General features: G+C 29.4%; 1 protein-coding gene across 3 annotated transcripts in view; it reads left to right on the plus strand.

The window, feature by feature from the left end:
• Positions 1-17,552, plus strand: part of LOC142326803 (cGMP-dependent 3',5'-cyclic phosphodiesterase-like) — a 190,089-nt gene that overhangs the window by 152,486 nt on the left and 20,051 nt on the right. For 2 of the 3 annotated variants that reach the window (XR_012756865.1, XR_012756864.1), the window contains exons 11-16: positions 2,876-3,011; positions 3,441-3,558; positions 7,389-7,558; positions 8,842-8,987; positions 14,567-14,735; positions 16,579-16,630. Coding sequence is in view for 1 of the 3 variants with exons in the window: in XM_075369517.1 (XP_075225632.1) it covers positions 2,876-3,011; positions 3,441-3,558; positions 7,389-7,558; positions 8,842-8,987; positions 14,567-14,723 (727 nt within the window). In the remaining 2 variants the exon portion in view is untranslated. Of the gene's footprint in view, positions 1-2,875; positions 3,012-3,440; positions 3,559-7,388; positions 7,559-8,841; positions 8,988-14,566; positions 14,736-16,578; positions 16,717-17,552 lie in introns of those variants that run through there. The other variant, XM_075369517.1, reaches the window with a different exon arrangement.

A 17,552-nucleotide genomic window follows, 5' to 3' on the forward strand; every position in this document is an offset into this window, starting at 1 on the left:
TCAAAACTTTATGATTTTCACAAACCAGAACTTCATGATTTTTACAAAATAAGAACTGTAAGTTGGATTATTACTATATACAAGAATTTTTAAATCAAACAATGAAAATACTAAGAGCCAGAACTGGGTGGAACTGAGAGCCAGAGTACTGGTCTGCAAGTTCATGTAGTACTTACAAATAATGATTACAGTTCAGAAATTTAAAGAAGATATGGCATTAAAATTACTGTACTTAGTAGCTCTGAAAGTGAGGATGATAGTTTTTCCTGTGCTGAAAATTGAAAAACTAATTTTGTGCAATAAATAAAGTGGATTAGAGTAAATAAAATACTAGTCTGTAATAATTAATTTATGTACTAGTCTGGAGCCAGAATATTAGTGGTGAGTCCATGTACTACTTCTGAAACAGTCCTGGCATTCCCTAAATGACCAGTGTTACACAAGTGTTCAGATTCATTGACACTGGAGATTAAACCTGAATCCTCAAGTGGATAGCAAGTACACATTCATAGATTATGTCGAATTAAAAATTCTAACCTTTCCTTAATGATTTTGTGCTACACTGTGGAAGCTTCCTTTTCCATATTTATATATTCCATATATTGTTTAGATTACTGTTGACATTTGTATCAAACAAATATCAACAGTAGTCTTTCTTTGTTGGATTTTTAATTTATTTTCAGTGAAATTACTGTTTGCTATTCTTCAGTACACCAAACTGTCATCATGGTCATTACAGTATTTAAAACAATACTTTCTGCTTCATTTGACTTGAATATAAATCGTTAAGTAAAAAAATAAAGAATTTTAGACTTAACAGAAAGTTAGGAAATGATTTAAAATTTTTATTTCAATTTTTTTTTAGTCAGGTGTAGATTTTTCTGAATAACACTATCTTTCCTACACGTGAGTCCATTATCCAAGTCTCTTCGATGGGACTGTTTAGGCCTTGAAAATCTCCCAGTACTTTTTCATATCTTTGTGTAGTGTTGAAAATGTTTGCGGTGTGAGTTTTTTCCTGTGAGTGTTTTTGTTTCTTGATTTTCTTGTTTAATTTTATCTTATCTATGGTGTCTTCTGGTGTAAGGCCAATTTTCTTCAGATCCTCTCATCGATCGATCTGGATCCTATCCTGGTGTTTTTTCGAGTCAAGATTGTATTGCACTAGTTGTTTCAGAAATTTTGAATCTTGCATGCTCATGTTATGTCCAAAGAATCCTAGTCTTCTTTTACGCATGGTATCAGTGATTAGTTCTAACAGTTTGTACGTGACTGTTGGGCACAGTCCACCACTGCTTGTCTTTCTGGTAATTTTTATTGATGCAGGTACTTCCAATTCTTTTGATTTCTGGAGTCTGTCTGTCTCTGATTGTTCATTCAGGTGGAAGAGTATTTCTGCTAAGTAAGTGGTTTCTGGTTTTATAACTGTGTGTATTGTTTAATTTTTGCATTTATTATAGGCATTTTTTATTATAAGTGTACCAGGTTAATTTATGACTTGGTTAATTTATTGACTATGGTTTGTTTCTTCTTATTTGGATTGAGTTTTTTTTTCATTACCTAATGAAAAAAAAACTAATAACAAACAACCTTGTTTGTTATTATTTCTCTGAGGTATTTAAATCAGGTTACTATTTTGATTTTATTACCGTTTTTGTTTACTTCTTTTAATTATGTTGGTTTTTGGGGCATAATTTCTGTCTTTTCGAATGATATTTTGAGACTAATTTTATTTTCAGTGTTTTATAGTTCTAATGTTCGTGATTTAGCTTCATTGATGTCATTTGCTAGCAGTGCCAAGTCGTCAGCAAAACCAAGACAGTTTGTTTTTATTTTTTGACCTGTTTTTACTGTGGGAGGCATTTTTTGAGGCATTCTCCCATTACCATTTCTAGAGAGTAGTTGAATAGTAGCAGGGAGATCCCATCGTCTTGACAGTTTTTGTTTTGATCTCGAACGGTTCCGACAACTCGCCTTGAATTTTAGCTTCAAGTTATTGTTTGTGGGGATCAGTTTTATCATGTTTATTAATTTGGTATGTACTCTTTGGTATCTTAGAATTTTTAGTAGGAATTCTCTATGGATACAGTCATAAGCTTTCTTGAAATCTACAAATGTTATCACCATGTCTGTGTTTCCTGTTGTAATCCATTATTAGCTTGAGACTCATGATCTGGTCTGGACAGCTCCTCCATATTCTGAAACCTCTCTGGTATTTTCCTAGTTCTTTCTCGAAGGTCTTCTGTCGGTTCTTTGCAGTTAAGAAGTCTGTTGAAATATTTAGCTAGGATTTCCACATTGTCTTTATTGTTATGGGCCAGTTTACCATTTTCATTCTTTATTAGTAGAGTTGGGAGTTCATATTTTTGGAGCTGATTTTTTAAAGGTTTTGTAATAATCTTCGACTGTGTTTTATTGAATTCTTCTTCTATTGACTTCAGTGTGTCTTTATGGTGTTGTCTTTTTATTCTCCTTAAGGTTCAGGTGATTTCTTTTCTGTTTTACTAGATTTTGGAAGGATGTTTCTGATTTTTGGGATTGGTGAAATAGGCATGCTTGATGTCTTTTCTCCACTGTTTCGTCACTTTCACCACCACTCTTGTTACTGCTCCACCACTGATGTTTTTTACAGGATTTATTGGGGCTAATTCTTCTGTGATTTGTTTATCTATGATTTGTTTTCTACTTGAGTCTATATGTAGAAAGCTCTAAACATTTATATTGTATAAAAATATATATTCATAAACAGATTGTTTGGAATTTTTATTACTGTAAGTTGTTGTATTATATAGTTTATTTCTGATATTGTTAATTTAATTATTAAAAGCTTTATTGCTTAGTAAGATTTTACAGTTGGTATAGGGTGTGCATGCAGGTGGGTTGAAAGTCTGGCTCTCCTTGTAGCTACAATTTGTCATGATATCGACCATCGTGGTACTACTAACCAGTTCCAGATGGCATCTGGTACAGTCCTTGCTAGTCTTTACAGCTCAGAAGGATCAGTCATGGAGGTATGTTTACTTAATACTACTTTCTTTTATTTTTAAAGTAGTGTATAATTAATTGACTAGTAAAAAATATGCTACTGTATATCTTTGAAATATATTGTTAGACTATTTATGATGAATAAGAGAATAACATTATAATAAATAATAATATTATCAGTTTTAACTTATAAAATAGGTAAAATAAATGCAAATATCTTGCCTCCAAGATAAATATCCAGGCCAAGAGATGAGATAAATATCAGGAGTTTTCTACACTTTCTCATTTAGGCTTTGGCATTAACTTTTTCAGTTGCTAATAATTGTAAATACGTTTAAACAGGTAAATACATTTTTACCTGTTTGTTTAATAAATGAATCCATTTAATTGTTTACTTATAGTTAATCTCACTTATATAATTTTGCATTATCATTCATATATGTTTGTTCTTATAGAGGCATCATGTTGCACAGACAATGTGTATATTGAACACTGAAGGATGTAACATAGTCAGTTGTTTGGATGCGACGGAATATAAAGTATTCATAGACCTTGTATCTCGTCTTATATTGGGTAAGTTTTATGAATATAATTCTTTGTGTAATAAATAGCCTTTTTTAATGAAAGCAAAGAAGATTCAACTTTTAATTTAACTTATGTATAAGAACCATATATTGCTTATTTAGAAATCAGTTATAAAATAAGTAAATGTATATATGTCTTAATAATTAGGAAAACAAATCAATACCTGTTTGTTGTATTCATAAAAAAGAATTATAAATTAAGGATATTAAATACAATAAAAACTATACTTGTTTATATATATATATATATATATATATATATATGGGCAAGGTGGCGCAAGATAAACCGAACCCAAAGCAAGCAAAGAACTCATGAACAGTAAGCCAATATTATACAAGTAAATGAAAGACAAAAACCTACTTACATGGGTTCCTCTCTACAGGTACAGCTGGAAATATTGACCACCATGGTCCAGGCGCAGTTTGGCCTGATGAATCATATTCAGTGTGACTTGCTGTATCTCATCTCATTGGATGTTGATGGTGGTATTGCTTATATTCTGTTGCAGTGCATCAAGAATTTATGTTGTTCTTGTAACCTTGCCCTTTAGGTTACTCCACAAATAAAAATCATGACTGGATAGATCAGGTGACCATGGAGGCCGAAGATCCTTCAAGACCGCCCTGTCAGATGTGAAAACTGAGTGCACTGCTTTCAAGGAAGTATGTGCTGCCCGGCTGTTAATATACAAAACGTCATTTGTCTGGTGTCAGTTACTCTGCAAAGGGCTGGAAGATGTCGACAATGTAACACGCTGAGTTCAATGTGTCTTGAAAGAAAATGGGTCTAATGATTTTTGTCGCAGACCCAGAGTGTCACACTCCAACTTTACATCATGCAATAGTATCTTGAATATTTGTCATGAGTTTTCAACATATCAATATCGTGAATTAACATAACCACTGAGGTGGGACCAAGTCTCATCCATCATGAAGTAGAGGTTTGGATTGAATAAAATACTTTAAATCTCCTACTGTAGCCATGCACACTACCATACATGTTTATAGACTTACATGTCTGTAGGCTTTAACTCTTGTAAAGCCATGATCTTGTCTGGCTTCAGGTTCAAGTCCAGGTCATTTAAGATGCAGTGAAATCTGCATTCGAAATCTTTCTGCATCTCGGTCCTTTTCACAGGTGGTTGTTGATCCTGCTTATCCAGCACAGATCCAGTTCGCTCAAACTTCTTTATTAGCTCATGTATGAATAACTTGGCAGGTGTCTTTCTGCACGGAATCTTTCTTGCACTCCTTTGGTCAATCTGCCCTGTGTGTAATATTCCTTGATGATGAATATTCTGGTATCCTTCATCAGAATCATAATTGTGTGAATTCACTGGTGGTTGGCTTTATCTCAACTGCATTTCCTTTATAGCTGTAGGTCATATTCCTCCCCTCTTTCTGTTCAAGGTCATGTGTACCACAGCTTGTTGTTTGGCATTCAAAATGTTATTGCTTCTTGCTATGTCGAATAAACCAACACTTTTTGGTTTCTCCCCTCTCATGTCTGGTTCAGTTTATTTTGGACCATCCAATACATACATATATATATATAATAGTGTGCAAATTCATCTGAACACAAGGAATTTTTTTTGTTTATTTTTATGTTGTGGCTGCACTCCTTGACCGCACCCATTCTTTAAATTGTCTTTGTAATGTGACATTATTGTTCTTTGGTTATTTAGCAATTTTTATGTTATAAATAATGTTTTATAAAAGCATATTTCAGTTTTTATTACAAAATCATATTTTCATTTTTTTCTGTGTATCTTGAATATGTAATAATGGACCTAACTTCAAGAAAGTGTTTGGAAATTGTTTCTATTTTTGAGTTTACCAGTATGACACAACGGCAAAGAGCTTCTGAGTGTGGCATTGAACTAGGGGACAGCAAATGCTATTTTAAAAAAATTTAAAGAACTAGTTGCTTTCTACCTCAAACGAAAGACAAATGTGGCTGTAAAAGAAACTACTCCAACACAGGATTGGTTTTTAGTGAGAAAAAATAAACTTTATCCAAAATTATCTGTTGTGGACTTAAATCTATAATCAGCAGCTAGTGGAACAGATTTACACGTAACAACTGTTAGATGCCTACCTCTTGCAGCTAGAGAGAAAGCTCATCAGCTAACTAAATAGCAGCTTTTAACACTGGCAATGCGCAAAAAAAAAGCTCTCGTGGGCCAAAGCACATGCTAACTGGATTAAAGAAGACTGGAAAAATGTTAAGTTTTCCTATGAATCGCATTTTTATATTCAGGAGCAAAGGGTTCTATAGTTAGAAAAGCATGAAATGAAAATACATCTCGACTCATATCCAACAATCAGTTCATCCTCAGAAAAAAATTTTGGGATTATTTCACATTTGAAGGCCCCAATCCAATTCCACTGATGGTGGAAATATTGCTAGATATTTACATATTGTACAGGTATGATTTTTTTTTGTAAATAAAATTAATTTTTATTAAATAACATCTATATTCTTCAGATTTATTTGCACACTGCTATAAATATATTTATATATATATATATATATATATATATAAAACACAAGTATATTTATGTATACTTATCTACAAATTTATAAAATTTATTTTATATATGTAAATTCTTTTGCATAAGACTACATAAACATAATTACCCAAAAATAAAAGATGCGTGTATCAGCATAAAACAAGAAATTTAGATAAAGTCAGTAATTAATAATTAAGAGCCCTTCATAATATTCAGCAAAATATTAATAATTTTCATCTGCAAGGAACATAGTTGGAACACAGTAGAATTTCTTTAATCTTTCGTAGCACACCCTCATATATATTAAATGCCATAACTGTGTTGTTTGTGGGTGACTTGACAAGAGTCACTTTACTCCCAAAAATGATGATCAGTCTCAAAGATTGAATGCACGCAATCAGGCTTTCTGAGAAAGCGAGCAGTGTGATTTTTTTTATACTGAGTTAAACATATAGTTGAATATCAGCATGCCTAGTTCAACAAAATGCAGATGTTAGCCTTACATGTATTACCCTCATTCTATCCACCACAGAAAGCCATGTAGATGTATAGTAAACGTTATTTTTCCTACAGACAGAAACTCTTACTGGTGCTTCATAGGTCTGCATCAGTTAGAGTTAGCAACAATTGATGTACCCCTCTCTTTTGTGAAACAAACAATACAAATATACACAGCATCAACTCAAAAGAGGTATTATATTTTCAATTTATATATAAAAATATAATAATTTTGTATGTGTATAGTACATATACAAAACTTATGTTTGTTCTTAAAGTGCTGTTCAAAAAGAACATAGTAATAAATTTAGTTTAGCACCTTATATTTATCTTTTTTATAAATTACGGTGATGACTTATTTTTTGAGGTGTTTACTTTACTTTGTTATATATGATTTCATTAAAAAAAAACATTTATTTAATTTAAAATATAAATGACTTAGAATATGAGAAACAGCAAAACGAAGAAGTTAATTTAGAAAGATGGTGAATGGAGAGATACAAAAAGGGAAATTTTTTTCAACAGATCAAATGGCCAAATAAAATTCTAAAAATGTTTGTTAAGAAGTTTGTCATTTTAATATTCATTACCGCAATGACATCTGTATTTGGGATTGAACTGTTTTTAATACTGTATCAAGACATTATAATGACTGTATACACAATACTTAATAATGTTGTGAAGAATTGTTGGTTAAAATAAAAAATAAAATGATGAAAAGTAAGCTTAATTTATTTAAAAAATTTGTCTATTTTTTAGTTGTACAAATGTGAATTTATTTTATTGTTTTCTATTAATTTATATTAGCTACTGATTTGGCCAATCATTTTCGTATAATGGAACAGCAGGAGAAGATGGCAAAAGAAGGATTCGATCCAACAAACTGGAATCAACGAGAATTGTTGATGTATCTCTTAATGACATGTTGTGATTTAAGTGATCAAATTAAACCATGGGAAATCTGCCATCTAGTCACTGTAAGTTTTTTTTTTTTTTTTTATAATTTTATGCATTGTCCTTTTTATTTGACTTTTTTATTGTCTATTAATTCTTAAAGAATTTTTTCACCAACCTTTTATAAATTTGTAGCTAATTTTAACCAATTTTATTAATGCAATAAAATTAGATGTAAAAGATACAAAGTTTAGGTATATCTTCTACTTTGCAGAATCCATTTGTGAAACATTTACTAATTTATTTTAAATAAATACAAATCATAGAATTTACAAATTCAAAGAATGCAAAAAAAATAGTGAAAGTTTAAATAAAGTGATTTTTTTTGAGCTTATTTTAAACTTGAAAAAATGAAATCCAAAAAATTATTAAGATATGACTTAATACATATGGCTTTTTTGGGAGACAATCTTAGAACTTGAATTAAACTAACATTCTTGAAAAGGTTTGGGTATGTTTGAAAAACTAAGAAATATATTTTATCATTTCTTATCAAAGATTTTGCGGTTTAAAATTTGATACTTATAAATCAAAAAATATTTTTTGTAAAATTATCAAGTAAGTATTAAAAAATTTATATTTGTAATTTCTTGCATTTTGGTTTTTGGCATTTCAGTAATATTAGCCAGCATTTTTAATAAAATTAAAAATAAATTTCAAAAATTTGTGAATTAATTTCTCTTCAAATCATAAATTTTCAGAATAAATGTATGTGTATGTTTAATTGGACTACTCTTGAATTTGTTATATTCAAATATCATTTACAATTGTTATTTTTTAGTTCATATTTTTCAACTAGTTTCAGTATTTGCCATCATCAGGAAATATTATATTTGTTTTGATACCTAAATTTTTTCCGATGGAAATTATTTAGATTAATAATAAATAAAACTAATATAATCTTGTACATTACACTGTACTTTATTAATTTGGTTGAACAACTCGTTTATAATTTAATTTTTTGAATTGTAATTTAATGTTTACAAGTTAATTAAGTTATGAGTTAATATAACTTATAAAAATGTTTTTATTTTTCAACCGCAGATTCCCTAGCATTACTTAACAAAAGCATTGACCTCATTATTTTATACTGGTTTTGTGTATCGTAGACGATTGTCAATATCAATATCATTTACTTCATTTAACAAATATCCGATCATAATATTTGAAAAGTTTATGCACTGCTATGCATGGTTATTATAAAGTTTGCTAAGTTTATAATCTTATCAATGACCAAAGACCCATAGAAATTTGTCCCATAAGAATTTATTATTAATAGTTTTGTATTTATTGTTTTTATTTTTAGGAGCTTGTATATAGAGAATTTTTTAGTCAAGGAGATTTAGAGAAAGCTATGGGTAGTAGTCCAAGTGAAATGATGGATCGAAGACGAGCAAAAATTCCAGATCTCCAAATTCAATTCATTACAACTGTTGTTCTGCCAACCTTTAGGTAGTATATAGTTATTTTATTTCATTCAATTCAATGAAATATATCTTTATTCTCTTTTTCTACATTTTTGTAGTAGTTATCAAAAATTTATGTACTTATTCTGGTAGCATAATTAGTTTATTCAGTAGAATTTACAAATCAAGAGTCACCTAGGTAAAGAGTTTTTTTTTATTTTAGTTAAAACATATGGGTTGCCTCTATACAACAAAATCAAATAGCATCTCTTAATTAATTTAAAGAATTTAGGGAATATTCCCCCATATCAAAATAAAAAAAAAACTTTATATCAACATATGTCTGAAAATGCTTAGTTCACCAGCTCTTTCTGCTTTTTGTATTTTTAATATTAAAGTTTATTTTCCACATATGGTTAAACGTATTGAGCTGAAATTTCATATACTGCTAAGGTGCCTAGAGGTTTTCTTATATAAAAATAATGAACTTGATCTCTCAATCAATTTCAAAATGGCTGCCAAATAAACATTTTAATTATTAATATATTTGCAGTCTCTGATTTATTTAAATCTTTTTTATTTACAAAAAAAAAAAAAAAAAATTTAAGCATTTATGGCAAAGAAAATGACACCTTTTTATTCATTTACATTCATTAATAACAAAGTTATGGTAAAAACTCTTTTGCCGTAATAATTTAATATTGAAAATACTGCAATAAAATAAAATATTATTGAAATCATGAAAATGTAGTCAATTGAAAACATTCATGCCATTTCAGAAAAATGTGACCAATATCAGTTTTTTGTAAGTATGGGCTGGTATTTTGGATTACCACTTATTTGCCTGTTTTTCCCTGAAATCCTGAATGATGAAAGATATTTACATTTCTTGATGGCTGATCTAGATTTATCACTAAACACACACAACAAAATGTGGTTCATGCTGGATTGTGCTCTAGCTCATTTCAGATTACAAGTTTGAGATCACCTAAATGAAATTTATCCAAGCAGGTGGAGTGGTCGAGGAGGCCCAGTAGCATGCTATATGAGGTTTCCCGCCTCAATCCTCTTAACGTTTACTTACGGAGCCATTTAAAGACACTTTTGTTCAACACCCCCTGTGAATACTTAAGAATTGTGCACACAGCAGTTCTAAGTGAGATTGAGAGGCTTTATCAGACTCCTGGCATCTTTGAAAGACTCCAGCTGTCAATGAAAAAATGCCTGGATACATGTATTTTGAATGAGGGTTGCCATTTTAAACAGCTACTGTAGTTACTTTTATTAATGTTTTATTATCTGATAACAATAATTTATTGTTGTTAAATAGATTTTAGTTGTAAAAAAGATTTCTTCAATAACCAGGGCAGTTCATTAAATGAAAAACATATAATGCAAATTTATTTTTCAATATTAATAATATTAAAAATAATATTATTTAAAATAATATTAATATTATTTTCATTTCAATAATATTTTCAATATTATTAAATGATAACAATAATAAAATTATTCCAATTGAAATCATTATTATTATTATTATTATTTCATTTTATTCTGGAGGAAATGAAAACTGGTTTTTTAATCCAAAGTGACTCATTTCAAGAGTTTTTGCCGTAACCTTGTTAGTTATGAACAGATTTAAATAAATAAGGTCTCATTTTTTCTTATAAAATGCTTAACATTTTTTGTGGTAACAAAACATTTAAATAAAAAATCAGCAGTTGCACAGATTAGCAATTAAAATCATGGATGCATTTATGTTTAAATGGCTACCATTTTGAAATCGATTGATAGATGTGCTTCATTATTTTTATACAATTAAACCTTCAGGTGTCCTAGCAGTATACAAAATTTCAGCTTGATATACTTACTCATTCGTGAGAAATAAATTTTTATGTTAAAAATACAAAATGGCAGATAGCTGATAAACAGTGTTTCCAGTCATACATTGATATAAAGTTTTTTCTTTATTTCAATGTGAGGGACCATCCCCTAAATTGTTAAAATTGTTTTTATAACATTCTGTATATGTTAGCCTACTTCTGTACATAATCACTATAAACACTTACATATTTGTTGTAGTGATTCAGAAGCTGTGAAATACTCTTGCCATAATTTGCGCTACTTTTTGAATAGGTGGAACTTACTTTAGCAAAGTCCAATCAAAGGTGGTTGTAAACATCCCAACCGAGCTCTCCTTCTGAATGCTATATCACAGCTACAGAATTTGAAATTACATTATCATGAAACAAAATGACATCTGTCAGTTGCTCATGTCACAAATTTTAAAGGTGCATTGGAACTTTGTGAGAGTTTCAAATTAGACATTTGCAGTAAACATTGTTTTTTGTTCATCAAAGTGAATCAACCAGTAATCTATTGGGACCAACAAATCCCAAAAGATTGTTAACTTATTAACTTATTAACTTGCTCATAACCATCTGTAATGCAGCTCCTTGTATACGTTCTACTACTGCAAAATATTTTATTCATTCAGCATTGCACACAGACATCAGCAGATATGAATTTTCAAGTTTTCAAGTTTTGGGCAGTATTATAAAAAACAGTTGTTAAACTGACCTGTTAGCCTTAGAAAAGGATCCCTTCTAAATTCCTTTAATTGTTATTTTCTACTACTTTCTTCTTAATTGGCAGGGATTCATTACTCAGATCCATTATACTGGTCTTGTTACAGTATTTAGTATGTATGTGTGTTAATTCATACAGTATTTATTATATTGTTATTTTAAACTTTAATTAATCATGAAGCTTTAGAACCAAAGTGTTGAAAGTGTTGCTTTAATGACCTAAATACAGAAACATAAAGTATGAATACTATACTATTTATTGGCAAACTATTTACTATTAGTATGTAATTAGTAAATTATCATTCTGATGATAGTTTTAAAACTAATTTTGTACTAAATGGATGTAAGTAATTCATATCCTTTTGGAGGTTCTTAGTTGTTGGAGAACGGTATTTTAGTGTTCTGCATTTTAATAATTTTTGTTATAACTACTTGTTATTGTCTAATCATTTTTAGGTCAGAATAATTTTTAATAATTAATTTCATTTTTTTAATAATTTTTATGAACTCCACTAATAATAAAAAGAAAATAGTTGAGCCTGAAGCATTTGAAATTCAGATAAATTTTGGGATTTAGGATCTTGGGATTTTCAAACAGCATTCCTCAGCCCTTGTAAAGAAACTACACTTCTCTAAAAGAAAGGTGTCACACCTAGTAAATGTTTAATGTTAACATAAAACTTTTAAATGAAAGAGAATGCAAACAATTCTTGCTGAAAACATTGGATTTGAGTAAAAAACTTGACAATAATATAATTAAGAAAAATTCCTTTCAGCATGTCGAAAGGTGGAGGTATAACTACTTGTTATAACTACTTGTTATTGTCTAATCATTTTTAGGTCAGAATAATTTTTAATAATTAATTTCATTTTTTTAATAATTTTTATGAACTCCACTAATAATAAAAAGAAAATAGTTGAGCCTGAAGCATTTGAAATTCAGATAAATTTTGGGATTTAGGATCTTGGGATTTTCAAACAGCATTCCTCAGCCCTTGTAAAGAAACTACACTTCTCTAAAAGAAAGGTGTCACACCTAGTAAATGTTTAATGTTAACATAAAACTTTTAAATGAAAGAGAATGCAAACAATTCTTGCTGAAAACATTGGATTTGAGTAAAAAACTTGACAATAATATAATTAAGAAAAATTCCTTTCAGCATGTCGAAAGGTGGAGGTAGATTTCACTGGGGCAAAATAGGGATAGGTGAACTCGGATTGCAAGAGCTCGTATCAGACATTACTTTCCATGTTTTACAGACACTATGTTTTCTCATTAGACGACTACAAGCTGTTGCTAAATTTATCAAGACTTCCTTATGATTTTTCCTGAACTGCTTGACAACACACCTATTTGAGGATTAGTGGGAGGTTCTAGGTTTATCTCTTTGTATTGTTAAAAAAGACAATGTTTTCAGAAAGTTTTTTCTTAAAATTATATACAAATGTAACAACGGTGATGTTGAGAAGATAATTTGAAAGTACAATAGGCCTACATTGCCCACATAAAATATTGTCACTTGCAAAAATTAAGATATTCACAGTACTAAATCACAGCAGTTTAAATGCGTTCACTTCAAATTCACTCAATACGACAGTGATTTCATATTTAAACAAGTTTCACATGTTTAGCATATGGGAAGCCTCTTCTTCTTACAATTCCAACAATATTTTGGAATTTGCCCAACTACAATTTATATTTATTTATATTTGCCAACAATTTATATTTCCCTTGTCGTAAGGGTTGGTCATATCAAAAATTGTTTCAGACAAACGTTTTAGATAATGTTTAGAGAATTAACACATTAAACTGATTCAATACTGTGCCTATTAAGGAGGTATAATTTTTTTTTTGTCTTTGAAACCCCATTTTTTCCACCCCCTGGCCCAATGGTTGGTGATATCCAAAAACTTTACTTAGATAAGTTTTAGGCCCTTCCAAAGACTAGTAGGAACTTTAAATGAATTTGATATTTTACTTAGTAAGAAAATTATAGCGATATATTGTTTTTACGGAAAAGCCCCCCCCCCCCCATTTCCATCCCCATAGTCCAATTTTGCCCATTAATGAACTCGGCCAAGATTTTTATGCATCAATTTGAAAGTGATTGGCACAAAATACAGCAGTTATCGTGTCCACAAGAATATATATATATATATATATATATATATATATATATATATATAAAGTTTTATATAAACTTTTGGATTGATGGTGGTTTTAGGGTCTGGGAGGATGTGAAACACCAAAATTTTCCCAAAGTCGAATCATGGGATCCATTACAATAGGTACCTTTCTTATGAAATTTACCTAAAAGGATGCTTCTGAAACAGGAATTTATGAAAAGGTCAAAAGAGGGAAGCATGAACCAATAAATAAGATTTCATTAGACAGATAAAAACTTTAAACAGTATTGTTTAACATTCGTAAACAATACTGTATCTTTTCTACTGTACACTAGTAATTATTCTTTAACATTCGTAAACAATACTGTACATTAGTAATTATTCTAGACATTTGAACTAAAAATATCTATGTAGTTGATATAATACAGATGAAATGAATGAAGTGTACATCGAATCATACACACAAAATAACCAATTCCTGTAAAAGAGGTGTTTTATTGGAAGAGATTTTCAATACAAGTTTTAAAAAACCACTTACTGAAAATGAAGTCAAATCATGACAAGATTATCTGCAATAATTTCCAGGAAATTTTATATTTAAATTAAATTTAGATATTGATAATTTGTAAGCATGTTTCTTGAGAAAAAATACACACATATCTCATTAGATGAAAGTAGGATAATGGTAATGCACTGTACATAAAGATCACAGAACTCATGCATATGCAATTAAAAAAAAATTGCAACTTACAAATTAATCAAGAATTATTTTTGTACCTTGCTTGCTCTTGATATCTTGCAGACATCTCTACTAGTGTTAAAAACGAAAACACTGATCCCGTAGTTATAGGATTTTGAAAAGATTTTTGAACAGGCTATTAAGTTTACTTTGTAAATTTTATTACAGGGTTCTGGATAAGTTATATCCTGAAAAAATATCATCATGTTTGACAACTATAGAAAATAATCTACGTCACTGGGAACTAGTTAAAGAAAAATTCATGCAGCAGTGGGAAGAAGGATGTTCTTCTATTGATCTCTTAAAACATATTTGTGAAAAGTAAAAAAAAAAAAAGGTAGGTGAACTGTTTTTAAATTAGAGAAAATAATCTCAAGATGTAAGCTTATAAATTTACAATAATTACTTAGTTAATTATTCTTTTACTTTCAGATGCATTAACATCATTTCATTTATATATTCCCAAGAAAATTATTTTTGAGTAAATTGTGTAGGCTATAAAAATTTTATTCAACTAACAAAAAAATTTGAGATCAGAAATTTCTTTCAACTTTTACAGAAACTGAAAGGGACCAAGCAGAAACTTTAATTCTATAGAAAATCTGATTACTATTGTTTGAAATAATACAGTATTTTGTCCTACTTAAGAATATTCAGAAGGTTAATTTTTACTTGGTCATGAATTTTTTTAGTAGTGAAGGTAAATTTGAACGAAATACATCTTTTAATAGAATAAAAGTTTTGTGCAGGTTAGCATCATAACAATTACTGCTAAAGGTTAGGCTGGTATTCACTTTTTTGTTTATTTAGATCTGAACATAAGATAATGTTTATAATTGAATTACAGCCAACTCTTCTTTCTTCACCTTTAACGGATCATGTAAAAATTTTCTAAAGATAGTTCTCATACTAGATTTGATCAAAAAATAAGCAGAATTTTAATTTTTCTCAACAAATCTTTATTAATTCATCAATATTGATTTTGTCACCTTCAAAGTTAGTCAGTTCCCTTCAGATAAAATACATTTGTTCCAGTACTTTTGCCAAACTTAGAAGCACCTCTGGAACACAGTTTTCAATATGGTGTTTAGCTGCTTCAGCGATTCTGTCTTTATCTTTTCATTTTTGGCAAAACATTGTCCCTTCATGGTTCTTTTCAACTTTGAGAATAGTAAGAAGTCACAGGGAGTCATGTCCGACAAATACGGCAACTGAGCCATCCTAATGGTATTGTTTTTAGCCAAAAAAAAGTACATTATTGTAGTGCAATTGCCATGAATTGTTTCAACACAAATGCGAGCGTTTTTTTTTCAGATTACTTCTTGCAAATGGCATACAATTTCCGGGTTGTACCTCCTTATTGACCATACAACCTGATAGCAAGCACTCGTGGTAAACCAACCTGTTAAAATCTAAAAACACAGTGATCAGAAACTTCACATTCGATTGAACTTGACAAGCTGTTTTGGTCTTGGCTCTTCAGGAAGCTTCCAGTGGGAAGATAGTTTTGACATAATTTCCATAAGCCCATGTTTCATCACCAGTTATAACCTATTTGAGCAGTTCTAGATCGTCATTCACTTCATTTGGTTAAAATTTAACAATTATGTGACAAATTTTGCTGCCACACATTTCATGCGCAAGACATTAAAAAAAAAATTGCATGGCATGATCCAAATGAATATCATCATTAGCAACCTCTCTGATAATGATTCGGCGATTGTCCATAATCATTTTCATCACTTTTTTGACATTGTCATCAGTTCATATGCTGGGACATCCAGGACAGTTGTCTTCATCAGCATCTTCACAGCCGTCTTGGAAGCATTTGTACCACTTGTAAACACTTATTTTATTCATAGAAGAATCACCAAACCAACTTTCAACATCTCCAATGCAATGCTGCAATTTATTCCATTCTTAAAGCAAAATGTAATGCAACTTGTTTGTTCCATTTTTTCCACAAGTTAGAAATCGCCAACCACACCAAAACATATGTAACCTTTCAATAAATTAGAATATATTTTGTGTTCAACTGAACACAAAAGTGTTTGATAGAAATATTATTGGCTGAAGTTGCCACATGAGTGGTAAGGGTTTAATTTGTATAAAAGCTTATATTTTATTTTTTAGAATTCATAAACAGTGAAAATTAAATTATATCTTTGTTTTTTTCCCAGTTTCAGTTGCAGTAAAATGATCAATGTCATTAAGAGATTTAGTCTACTAAAGGTAAAAATTATATTTATTTTGAAATGGAAATTTTTATATATCAAGAAATATAGGTATTTTATATTTAATGAATATTCCATTATGAAACATGGTGTTACATAAAATTTGTATTTAATACGTAATAAGTAAAATCATTATTGTTTTTATATTTAATTCAGATAAAATTATATATTATGTTGTAGTTCTGAAGTAATTTTGTTTATAGATATTAGTAACTATTTTTTTTCTTTTTAATCATTGCTGTTCTACCTATATTTTAGTTTGATTATCAAGTGATAATCTGTGTAAAATCCCAGCTTTAGGTTTAGTTTAGACCACATTGGTCCTTAAATTATAGAACATGCATTTCATGTTAATGTAAAAAATGTTTCTAATCTTGTATCATTTTAACTATGCAACCAAAGTATTTTATATTATGACAATTATTATTCTGATATAGTAATAATATTTACAGTTATAACTATTTTTACTCAGTTCATAATAGATTTCCATCTGCTAAACTTATGTATCACAAACAAATAACTATCATTTGCTTGTAATCATTATCTATAGTATATTGACATTCATACTGTATTTTTAATTTTAGTGATTGATATTCAAAATCAATAATTTTTTAACTTAATTGACAACCACTGTTGAATTAAATTGTAAGAACTACTAATCAGTACAAAAAATAAGATAGTATTATCTACTATTATAATAGATAATATTTAAAAAAACCTTACTTTAAAATTGTGCATAGATACCTATACTTTCCCTTTGAAGCTACAGCTGTTGTACAGATAGCTGTAGTAGATTTACAGCTTGAAAATAAAAATATTTTAATCAGTTTAATATTAGCTATCAGATAGATATTATATTTTAATGATGTGTACTTATTTCAATGCTAATGTTTTATAGTTTGTATAATTTATAAATTTTC

The sequence above is a fragment of the Lycorma delicatula genome, chromosome 6, assembly GCF_047948215.1.
Source record: "Lycorma delicatula isolate Av1 chromosome 6, ASM4794821v1, whole genome shotgun sequence".
Taxonomy (NCBI): Eukaryota; Metazoa; Arthropoda; class Insecta; order Hemiptera; family Fulgoridae; genus Lycorma; species Lycorma delicatula.